The 12,763-nt window shown below is 38.3% G+C and overlaps 2 protein-coding genes across 2 annotated transcripts; both read right to left on the reverse strand.

Annotated features, from left to right (window-relative positions):
* Positions 1 to 633: 633 nt before the first annotated feature.
* LOC147856257 (putative pre-mRNA-splicing factor ATP-dependent RNA helicase DEAH2) lies at positions 634 to 5,262 on the reverse strand. Its single transcript, XM_087329706.1, has 7 exons — positions 4,956 to 5,262; positions 3,719 to 3,906; positions 2,154 to 3,238; positions 1,647 to 1,772; positions 1,324 to 1,562; positions 1,117 to 1,235; positions 634 to 1,031 (listed from the first exon to the last, which is right to left on the reverse strand). The coding sequence occupies exons 1-7, from the start codon at positions 5,211 to 5,213 to the stop codon at positions 905 to 907; spliced, it is 2,142 nt and encodes a 713-aa protein (XP_087185832.1). The 5' UTR covers positions 5,214 to 5,262; the 3' UTR covers positions 634 to 904.
* A 2,753-nt stretch (positions 5,263 to 8,015) lies between these two features.
* LOC147856258 (polyphenol oxidase I, chloroplastic-like) lies at positions 8,016 to 12,401 on the reverse strand. The gene is made up of 4 exons (XM_087329451.1): positions 12,072 to 12,401; positions 11,315 to 11,745; positions 9,728 to 10,083; positions 8,016 to 9,005 (listed from the first exon to the last, which is right to left on the reverse strand). The coding sequence occupies exons 1-4, from the start codon at positions 12,271 to 12,273 to the stop codon at positions 8,147 to 8,149; spliced, it is 1,848 nt and encodes a 615-aa protein (XP_087185577.1). The 5' UTR covers positions 12,274 to 12,401; the 3' UTR covers positions 8,016 to 8,146.
* Between the last annotated feature and the right edge of the window lie 362 nt (positions 12,402 to 12,763).

Here is a 12,763-nt window from a genome sequence, read left to right on the forward strand (position 1 = left end):
TGGTTAGTGAAGCTAAATGCGTGTATCAATATACACAATGCAGTCCTGACTCGCTATCCTGAGTTTATAATTCTCTCTTTTTTGCATAATTTTTGTATTCTTGTTGAATATGTATTCTATATATACCATAGATATTTCCAACATGGGAAACATTTCAAAATAACCTATTATTATGCAAGGTAGGTGATTAAATCAAGATGGTTGTGCGTACAGCATATGTTAATCAAATTTTGAACTGCTGAACACATGACAAAATGGGAAATTACAACATCACCAGTGATTTGCATTTAAATTACATCAAGTTCACATAGATGAGAAACAGAGGTACTTACTACATATCCATGAGAACTGTATTGATTTCCATCACAATGATTTACCATTTCAATTCAATTAACTTTTCTAGATGTATCTTGATATTCCAAGCAAAGTGATAGGATAGGTATTTGATCTACTTCACAAACGCCTCTTGCAGATGCCAAGCAACGTGAACACACTATAAGAAGCTTCTGTGGTTAGAGTTAATCTCACTAAGATTTGATAACAATGTGAAAGGGAAATACCGAGGAATATAAATTCTAAGCACACGATGTGTGACACGATACCATAAAAGGAAGAGGATATAAGAGAGAAATGGATTGAAATAAATTTCACTATTACCTAAAGAAAAATATGATAGCATTATAAAAGAAAAAATGATTTAATGGCAGATCTTAACATCATTAGGTGCAACATCCTCATGGATAGAATACTTCTTCAAGCTTGTGTAAATTGGAAGCCAAGCTGTCATCTATCAAAATGAACTATATCTTGGGATAATATCAAAATGACAATCCAACAAGTTAAAAATTAAAAACAAGCACATGGATATAATACGAATGACTAATTCCGTCCACCTTACTAAATGTTACTTTTTTTTCTTAGAATCCACTTTCTCCCTCTCTCGTTTCATATAAAGCCGTTCCAATTGTCTTCTAGCTTCACATTGAGGAAAATTACTCAGGTCATAGTAGTCTGGTGCAACATCAATCAGCCTGTCACAAAAACAGATAGGATCAGAATCTACCAAAACATTCAGAAGATTCATTCACAATCTCATCTTGGTGAAAGTTTCCTTACCATTCACCCCTAATATCAGTAACAATTCGTATGAAATTTCGACTTGTCAACACAAACTCATTGTACATCACCCATTCTGGTTTACGATCCAAACAAACTGAAGGATGAAGGTGAACCATCTATATTCATGACAATTTCCAAGAATACTAGAATGTGAGTTAACTAATAAATGTTCCCATTTCAAGTCCTCAAAGTTAAATTTCATACCTGATTGTCTTTTACTGTTAGATAGTGACCTGTCTTTTCCAGGTGAGCAACTTGCATGAAATATCCAGCAATCATGGCTTTCCGAATGTTGACATAGTAATCACGACTATTGAAATCTGTGCTGCACATCTTCAATGAGTACCGGTTCATGATTCGTACAAGCTGTGATCTCACATTATCAGCAGATTTCAATGCCCTGGCATTAACAAAATTCTCATAGCACCATTGCGAATCTTCAGCTGCAACATGAGGGCATTGGTAACCATCAAATTTGGTATGACAAATTAATTATGTACAATTCTCTAAGAGTAATAAGAACATACCATTTTGCTTGTATGCATGATATACATTCAGCAGAGTCAAATGATCCCCATCAATGTGTGCAAATCGACCTTTTGCTTCATCCGCAGCTTTCTGAGATTCCTTTGGACGAAGGAAGCAGTTGGGGACTATTCAAAGAAGCATTGTTATCACAGATGACGCCCACGGAGGTCAGCAGACGAAAATAACCTTGTATCAATGGAACGAGCATTGTAAGCAGTTGGAAACTACTCAAATGGGCATTGTTGAGTTTGGGTGCATGTCCGTGGGGCCAGGAGATGTAAAGGTATCACAACTTTTACAACAACGGAAATAGTATTGTTATCGCAGATGATGTGATTTTAACATTCCATTAACCAGCCCAATGAGAATTTAAACCACATCATCTGCAGTAAGAATGTACACCTCTGACCAGATTTCGTCTACTTGACACGTCACAGATGCAAATGCAAAAATGCAGAGAAGAAAAGATAAAGAGTCAAGACCAAGGTTCAGAATACTGAACATACCTGACAGCATTGCTGTGATAGATAAGATCTCATTGGAGCACTTGAAATCTGGACTCGTGACCAACATTTTCGACATTTGGGGATCTAACGGGAATTCACTCATGAGCTCTCCCAACTTCGTTAGGTTACCATCATCATCTAGAGCACCCAAATAGTTCAATAACTCAAGAGCACGCATCAAGGTCTCCGGGGCAGGAGGATCCATAAAATCAAAGTGTACCAAATCATCAATCCCTAGTTTCTTCAAAGTGAGTACCACATTTGATAAATTGGACCTCAAAATCTCAGGATAGGTTTGAGGCTGCAAATCATTTGAGAAACTTTTCTCAGTATAAAGCCTAAAGCATTTTCCAGGTTGTGTCCTACCAGCTCTTCCAGATCTTTGATGTGCACTAGCCTTAGAAATTGGAGATACTAAGAGAGATTCTACTCGAATCCTTGGATTGTAAACTTTTTGTTTCGCAAATCCAGGGTCAATAACATACACTATACCATCAATAGTGAGTGATGTTTCAGCTATATTTGTGGAAACCACAATTTTGCGCCCTGGTGGTCCACCTTCCTTTACAGGTTCAGGAGCAGGCTCAAAAATTTTCTGTTGCATAGCAGGGGGTAGAGTTGAATATAAAGGAACTGCTTTAATAGGTCCCACTTGATCACCTAAATTCTGTATTTCACGGGATATCTTCCTACATGCATCTTCAATTTCTTCTTCCCCAGTCAAAAAAAGCAATATATCTCCAGGCGCTTCACAAATATGTATTTGGACAACTGTCCGAATTGCTGCTTCAAGATAATCCTTTTCAGGTTCTTGTGTGTAAAAAATTTCCACAGGATGAAGACGCCCAGGAACCTTCATCAGAGGTGCGCCACTAAAATAGGATTGAAATTTCTCAGCCTCAAGTGTTGCACTCATAACAACTAGTTTCAGATCACCTCTGTTTCGTAAAACTTCTTTAAGAAGGCCAAAAAGCACATCTGTTGCAAGAGTTCTTTCATGAGCCTCATCCAAAATTATTACACTATAACGTTCAAGAAGAGGGTCTGCCATTGCTTCTCTCAGCAGCATACCATCAGTGAGATACCTGATGATAAATATAAAAAAAACAGAATTTTGTGAACGAACATAAGACATGAAATTCAGCTTTCTGCTCATTCATGCATCAGTATGAGATACTACTAATAGCTGTACAGGAAATGCGAATTCTGGGAATGATGTGAAACATCAAACCAATGAGAATTCACATTTCCTGTATCGCAAAGATGAGGTTCTATGAAGCAACCTACAACCTCAAAGAACAATAAGTCTATCAAGGAATTGTAATCCCGAGCATAGACGGGATCAAATGTGGCTGATAAGAGAACATAAATGTGTAAAATACATTAACATAACAAATGCTACCCACTGCATCCTCCAAAAATAGTGACCAAGTTTTCAAATACAATGAAGTACACAATCTTGCAAAATAAAAGGCTCTACACCTAGCCTCATATCATAGGTACCATTGTGCAGAGCAGAAAAAGAAAAAAAGAAGATATACAAAATGAGGTTGTTAGAGACTTACTTTAGTACAGTTTTTGCACCAGTGCAATCTTCAAAACGAATGCTGTAGCCAACTTCTTCTCCTATAGTCACATCCATTTCCTCGGCCACTCGCCGAGACACAGACATTGCTGCCACTCTTCGAGGTTGAGTGCAAGCAATTTGCTTCCTACTTGTAGTATAGCCTGCCTCCACTACAAATTGAGGAATCTGTACAAAGCACAATTAGAACAAGCAATTCCCAGCTGTTTCAGGGAATAATATTACAAATTATTCAAGTTTGATCTTTTCTTATGTTGCTTGTTAAACAGGAACAAATGAAAAATCCGTATAAGACAATTTGAGCATGCGATTCCAGACTATTTTCAGAATCACAAGAAACTACAAAGTATACTAGTTCTAATACTTTCTTGTTAGTTGTACAAGCCACAATTTGAATACAAGTTTATCAACCATTAAACGGAACCACAGATAACAGTAGTTCAAACTCGTTTCTGATACTTCTTTCTTCAATCACTATAGTGAATCAATGACAAATCTATGCAAGCCACAATTTGATCACATTCTCAGCCTACTACAAGAATTAAACTGCAAGAATGTCAACTAGAGACACAACAATATGGAACCTTGCAGTGAGACTTGAGATTGTATTGGACATATTCTTCCATTCGGATACTTTCATATGCAATAGGAAATAGAGAAGATATATTTTACCAGAGGAACAAGATAGTTTCATTGTTTTATTAGAAAAGAAGAAACTTACAAGCTGTGCAGCAGGGAACTTTCACAATCTGAACATGATGTTCCAGTCTATTAAGGAATATTAGAACCACACTGAAACTGAAAGAACCATAGAAATGTGGAGATTTTTGTCTTTACATGAAACTCTATAAGACACATTCTACAAGTGAAACCGGCTAATTATTTTCTGATACGTGATAGTTCAATAACGAACATGTATCAGGACAATAGAAACAGCGTTTCTTCTAGATTCCTCTGTATAACGGAATGCTTCATCCCTAAAATAGATCGGCCGACCAACAAATAGCTAACATCCGTCTAACCTACAATTTCTGTACCTAAGGTATTGGCAGATTCTTCACAGTACAGCCTCGCGCAGTACGAATGAGGGAAAACCTCTTTAGTTTACCCATTGCCAGATTCTATAATACTTACAGAAGAAATGCATGTCTTTTCAATAGAGACAAACACATGGAGAAAAAACAAAGAGATATAGACGGAAATATGGATGCGCGTACCTGCGTGGTTTTTCCACTGCCAGTTTCTCCGACAAGAATCATTGTCTGGTTCTTGGCCAAGATATCAAGAAACTCTTGTTTCTGCAGCCACACGGGAAGAGTTTTACGCTTCTCGAGGATCTCATGATATCTCTGCGAGTAAGGACGACCAGTAAAAGTGTTCAGGTTTGGGGCTCCGATCATCTTTGTCTTTACCGGAATGGCATTCTCATCCACCACATCGAACAAACTGATCTTCCGTTTCCTCTCAGAAGCCATGGCGAAGCTTCTTCACAGAAGAAGAAGAAGAAGAAGGAGAAGGGAGATGAAGTAAGTAGTAAAGAACGGATACTCGTCCTCTCTATCTCCCACTCTGAGGCTGTTCGATCCCTGCGCGTGTAATTGGCAAACCCTAACCCTAAAAAAGTGGTGACGCAAATCTCTGAGCGAGCAAAACCCTAACCCTATCAAAATTCCTAGCGATGGGCGAGCAAGGTTTTTTTTTTTTTTTGGAAGGTCCGGAAACATATGGGCAGGAAGAGTGCCCGGGTTTTTTGGAAGGGTGCCCTTTGGACGGACACGCACCCCGCCCGACCACAGGAGATTTTAGAGATCTCAGATAATACTTTTCTTGGTAGAGACACACCAGAGAGCCCATGGTGATGGAAGGTGGCACTTTGGACACCCCCCCCACCTGACTAGAGGAGATTTTGGAGATATCAGATAATACTACTTTTCCTGGTAGATACACACCAGAGCCCAAACTGTGGACTTCCACGCGTTGAAGGTTTTCATTAGGAATCATTACTTAGACAAAGCCTCGCGTCGATAGAGTACTAGAGGATCTGGAGGTGTTGCAATATTGTTTGGAAAAGAGCTACAAAGGACGATAGAAATACTACAAACAGACCCCAGAAACCCGTTTTATGTATATCAAAGTCCTCATTACCAAGGACCAGACAATGTTTCTTGCCATTTGTTACTTTCCCCCAAAAGGACCTCGTTATAATATGGCCGGAGAAGCGAGATTAGTTGTTCACGGAGTGCCACATGGAGTACTAGAGGATCTGGAGGTGTTGCAATATTGTTTGGAAAAGAGCTACAAAGGAGGATAGAAATACTATGAACAGACCCCAGAAACCCGTTTTATGTATATCAAAGTCCTCATTACCAAGGACCAGACAGTGTTTCTTGCCATTTGTTACTTTCCCCCAAAAGGACCTCGTTATAATATGGCCGGAGAAGCGAGATTAGTTGTTCATGGAGTGCCACATGGGCCTTCCCCATACGAACCTTTATTGGATGACATAATCCAATGCTCTGCTAAAGGGAAAGTCTTCCTTGTAGGATATTTCAATATAAGAACTCAAGCCTTAAAATGCACAATCTTTCATATGGATAAAGACCTAGAAATTGTGATTGTTGATCCCTTTGCTATAGCCATCACAAGGATATTGAAAGACCGAGGAGCATATGTTATAAGCTTTGGCCATCATCTGCTCAAACTTGTGAGTATTAGACTATCATATATAATGGTTTAGCAAAGTGGTCGGGCTCAGAAGAGCTCACATGCTTCCCCCATGGAGGAGGTGAAAAACACAATCGACTGACTATCTAATAGGACACCCTGAAGCTATCCACATGATTAAGTCATTTCAAGTGGCCCATGCTCTGTTGGGGCCGACCATAGCTTCTTATATTTTGAGCTACAACCTGTTATCCACACGTCGTAAAAGGTGAACGTGGAAAGCATCCCAATATTGTGACTTGTACCATATGCTCATGAGTAATGACTGCACCACTCCATTGGAGGAGATTACGAGAACCAAGACCACAAACACCCATTGAGGATCCTAACACATGGCATACATATACAATATAATGCCTAACTCCTTTTTCTCACTCCACTCTTTAATCGTGCCCTAGCTGAGGGTTTTCCACCACAAGGGACCATGAACAAGTGGCCCCTATTCATAAAGGAGGGGGGACAATGGACTCGAATACATATAGGATATTATGATTGGTCATATGCTCACTAAACTATACATTGCAATCATGGAACCAAAAATCAACGATTACATGGAGACATTAAGTCTTCAAGCACCCGAACAAAACGAGCCTTTCCTATAATTGAACATATCTTCACACTTAGATGCTTAATTGATCATACCAAGGCTCACAAGAGGAAATTATATTGTTGCTTTGTAGACTTTTGCAAAGCCTTTGAAATTGTCCCTAGTGATGCAATAAAGCTCCATAGAGCCATCCAAATTTGTGAGTTTGTTGCACTGATTTTACCATAGACAATCTCGGCATGAGTGATTAAGAAATAGATATATGCAAATAAAGCTAGAGTTGTTGTAATGATGTAGCAAAAATGTGAGGGAACACCAACGGGTTATTTCAGGGAACATATATTCACACTTAGATGCTTAATTGATCGTACCAAGCTCACAAGAGGAAATTATATTGTTGCTTTGTAGATTTTCGCAACGCCTTTGAAATTGTCCCTAGAGAGCGGTTGTTTGACATGCTGAAAAGCTTGAGGATACTACATTACATGATTGGGCCATATATGAATTATATGAATAAGTCATTAGGCGTGTACGATGTCTAATCGGCTTATCAAATTGCTTCACTATCATGTGGAGGGATCAACATACATAATCGAAACCCACAACACAATAGAGAGAGCCTCAACCAAACACCTTGGAGCATATATGCGTAGTTAAGCCCCTTATTGACATTGAATATTGGAGGTACATTTTGCATTAAATGAAGTGGATCCCTTAGACCACACACTCTTCCATTCTTCACTAGAGTTCTCTTGACTTTTGTTTGTACTTACATAGAAGCTCTATTAAAACCAAGCCCCATCATTTGTGTAAGGCGTTCATTGTTGATTACATTACCTTTACTTAATTGATTTACTTCAAGTAGTTATATCCATTGTCATTTGCTCATCTTGTTAACACTTATATATTTATCGTTCTTGTATACATTGTCTCTCTCTATTTCTCCATCTCTTACACACATACATAATCTAGTCATTGGGTGTGGAGCAAGCTACATACATAAGTATCAAAAAACAGTGGCTACAATTAAGGCGTATATAAAGTTGAAATACAAAAAAAGGTCAAAACAAGAACATGCAATAATAGGAGGAAAGAACCTCACTAATCTTGGAGCACGGGATTAAGTGTCCATTTTTCTCATTCATACTCAATTTTGATTCCCTTGATGGTAATTGTGCCACCCGAAACCTTGGACACAATTGTGACTAGGAGGTCTGATGATTGGCTAGTAGCGAGCCCAAGACGTACAAGATTATCAGTAATGCCAAATCGAACTGTGACCGAGTGCGTGTCACTATTTGTGCCAGAACCAAAGAGGTGAGGAATATGGACAAATGACCCCACATACTCGGCACACGATATTGGTGTATTCTCATCAGCATTAGGCAAGTTGATAAAAACTGCGAGATGAGTGACAACGTTTCGCGGCACCATCACCTCCTCTAGAACTAGAACCTCCTCTACATCCTCCCCCTCCTTTTCCAAAAGATCTTGTGGGATGCTACTCGGCCTTTCTACAAGGCTCTTCAACTTCCCATCCACCTTCACAGGAGTCGAATTTTCTTTTGCGGGTCCTATCTTAAGTATAGTTTCTTTTGTGGTCGGAGTATTTGTTCCTCCTAAAGGCTGAGGTTCGTAATTCAACCATAACGTATCTTCTTTCACCTTTTCGTAGCTTACCCCTAGCCTCGCTGTATCTAATGCATCTTTGACTTTCACACGCACCATCCGTGCATTCTCATCGTAGAATATGAACTCTGCATCCAAGAAATCTGGGTCAGTGTGATCTTTCCTTCGCCCCCCAATCTTGTTCCACACTGTCCATAACCTATCCACATTTGAGTGGTGGGCATAAAAAATAGGGTCCCTTGCTGCTGAATAGAAGTTGCCCATGTCCTCTAAATATGTCTCTCTGTTATCTCCTGTCCAAGCATGTATTGATGTGTGTGGTGCATTCTCCAATGTCCCTCCTATGTTGGGTTCAGGATCTCCATTGCTGCAATTCAAATTATAGACATCTCTCCATTCATATTAGTACATACAAACACATGCACATCACATTGTATCCTTAATCAAGACTCATGAAGGTTGCCACTATTATTTCCACATAATAGATTAGGACCTACCACTTCCTAAGGACCTAACATATGGGTACATTTCTAAGAGCTCCTGGAGGACCTACCATGTGGGTACATTTAGGAAGCAATTCACCATTATGACTCCTTTGAGAAGTTTAGCAGAACATCTACTTTCTTGTTTGACCTTATTTCATAAGAACAAGCTCTTAACCAATAAGGTATCTAATGCACAACCCAACTACCTAGGGCCTTGGAATATTATTTGAATACTTAACATTATTTGAGGACCTTTTGAATACTTAACATTATTTGAAGACCTTACATCTCACATTATTTGAGTACCCACATGTTCAAAACAACTCTATACCTTGTTGCATTCTACTTCGGAAGAATCATCGACACATGCGCTTCTCATAGAAGACATAGTCAAATCATTATTTCAATTATATATCATATTAATAGTCAGTATCATATTTTATATTTGTTTCTTTTAACAATTGTACTTTAAGTGTTTGTTAGGATAGGTTAATTTGCATACATACAAGCTTTCAGTTTGTTATGATCTAAGACTTAAGTACTCGTTTATGATTTCAAAATATTAATTGATATATTTTAAAATAAAAAGAATCAAAGTTTTCACCTATATTTTTTGCCCATGAAGAGATCTGGAGTTGATGCAGTAACTACGGATTGGTACATTACATTGAGATTATCTTGAATGATTTGTTCATTTGTTAAGGTAGTGTTACCTAGATCTGATAAACTTAAAGTGTTTAGGACCGGGGGAAGATGGTTTGGGTTACGCTTAGCATCATAGAGAACACTGCCTTCTTTAGTGAACATTGCGGGCATAATGTTGCCCCCAACATTGCTTTGGTTGTCCCAATTCCAAAACACCAAAGAGAATTTAGGGTCTCCAATTAGATGACCCAAAATACGCTCGTGGAAGTATAGGTACCAACGATGCCATGGGAAGAAAAGCCACGAGAAATGGATCTATATATAAAATTAAAATAGATTGAGATTAATATGCTAGCATTAAAGAACAAAAGGTTTAAAAATAAATTTGTGCCCTAAACATATAGGTTTTTTATAAGCTTGTATTACCATAACATGAACTGCACAAACCACACAATATTAGAGAAGGATGATATTAAATGCATGACATGGCATATCCATTGATCAACCATGTTCTTCTATTCTTCTCATCCTTTCCAAGTTTCAAAATATTGGCAGTGCACCACATAACTTGTTCAACATTGGTCATTTTTCGTGCATTGATGCCCACAAGTATCAATAAGCATTCAATTTTTTAAAAGAGATTTGGTTTTAAAAAAATCATTTGATATTAGTCATCTTAGAACACTTTCTTGAAGTTCTACAAACCGGTTTCATGGTTCCATTCATGGATTTTGTACTCTTTATCCTCCACATAACTAATGACAAGTTTGTTATTAGTGAAAATTAAATATAAAAGGAAAAATGAAGTCAATAGTCAACGAGAGAGAAGATGTTAAGTAAGAGGTTTCCCAATAATTAGTTGCCAAGGATCTTTCGATCCCTGCCCCTTAATCACAAATCATTGTAAGGAGTTATAAAAGAATAACATTCTGAGTAAATTGTACATATTGCATATATGTTTGATATCTAATCTCCATTGTAGACTATGATCATGACTCGTGATTCATCTCTCGTGGCTTTTTTCATAACTACACATATATATAGTTATCCCACGGAGTTATATGTTACTTATAAGATGCTCCACGGCTATGTAAATCAACACAAACTATTACTTTTATGTTTTGGAACAACCTCAAATAGGCAAAAGGTTGTCACATGTTTTAATATCAATGTTACCCCTCAAATCAAAGGTGGTATCGTATTTTCGAAATGTTACCCTACGACAACAATACCAATATTGCAAAATCAACTCTAAAACAAAATCAATCGATCAATCATTGGATGCATTGAACACTATGATAATTAGTATTGTGTCATTGTTAATCATGTAGTTATTGGCACTAGTATTTAGTGTGGCTAATAATAATAATAATGAACATTGTTAACTATGTAATTAGTAAAGCACCCTTTCTTCGGAAAAAAGAAAATTATGTAATTAGTACTACAATGAGCTTCAATTACACTCTTTACGTTGCTTAAAAATCAAGCTAATATGAGAGCATTGCCTTTTCATGGGGGCACAAATATCTAACATTATATATTTCACCTGAAGCTTGTTGTTGCTTCCGAGTTGACTATACGCACCATTACAAAAGGCACAATGGATGTCGGCTTGGCGTTGTAAGCTACGGGGATCATCGCTAGGCAATGCTCGCATGAGCTCATAGGCATGATTGTACTTAGCAATGTAAGCATCATCGACACGATGAGCAAGGCGTCGTGTCCGAAACGTAGGCTTATGGGGTAGCTTGAAGTCAATGATGGGTTGTTTGGGTGGCAACAAGCAACAATTGACATACTTAGTAGGGGTAGAGGTGCCCGAGACCGCGTTCACACTTGCGGGGGTACAAGTGCTCAGGTCAGGTGGGACAATGGGATTGGCCTTTGCTGGTTGTTGTTGTTGTTGAAACATGAGTGCTAAGGAAAGCCCACTTGTGGCCATGGATGTGACCACCTCGCGCCTATCCAACAGTCCACCTATCCCAAACAAACAACATTGTCTTTTTAAGTTCCCATAAGCTCTCTTTAACTCTAGTAGTAGTCCAACATTATTTATTAGAAAGGCTTAAAAGACCTTGCAAGCTTGGATATGGTTTCACCAACGGAAACCCATAAAAAATTTCAAGAGAGTAACCTTGACACTCTAATTGACCAAGAAAAACCTGAGTTCATGACTTCATATTAGTGATTGACACAATCATTGAACACAATTAAGCTCACCACACCCATCATCCATTTGAAAACCCTAAACCCAAATTTCTTAGCAGTTATTATCCTTCATTTAACCTCAAATTTCGACTTACCAGTTTCATTATTGTTGGTGATATTAGATTCCTGGGAAGATCCGGCTTTGACCACACAACTTTTCCTCTTGGAGTATTGGCTCAAAGTGTGAAACTTGATGGATTTAAGGTAAGTGCATTGAGAAAGAGAAGAAGAAGGAGTAGATGATGATGATGAAGAAGATAAGGAGGAAGGATGACTCAACACAATCGAAGAAGCCATAACTAAATAGTGATAACCAATCTCTTATAGACCAACCACTAAGACGAACTTTGGAAGGTTTATATTTATAGAAGGTATGGAAACACATTTATAACACCCCCACATCGTATGCACTTTCAAGCTTGTTCTTCCACTAGATACTAAAGAGTATTAGATTTATAAAAAGGTACATGTGTGTGTGCGTGTGTGTGCGTGTGTGTGTTTATAGGAAAGGGGGGGGGCAGGGGGGTGCATTGGTCCATTGCTTTTGTGGAAATAGATTGCATTGCGTACAAAATGAAAAACCAACTCTTGTGGACGACATAGGCTATATAGCCTATCAAAGCGTTTCCCAGTTATGTCAACACATTTAATTCATGCATGGGTTTGTTGAATTGTTAAACCCCTACGAAAATCTTATGGTCGATATTTTGGAATGCAATTTCCATTGGATGCTTGATTGAGTCTTAAGCTTGAAGCAAGCTCAATGGTTGTGTTAATTTGTAAAAAC

Source organism: Azolla caroliniana, unplaced genomic scaffold (assembly GCF_043228905.1).
Source record: "Azolla caroliniana isolate FFs.n. ecotype wild unplaced genomic scaffold, voAzoCaro1.0.p SCAF_13, whole genome shotgun sequence".
NCBI classification, from domain to species: domain Eukaryota; kingdom Viridiplantae; phylum Streptophyta; class Polypodiopsida; order Salviniales; family Salviniaceae; genus Azolla; species Azolla caroliniana.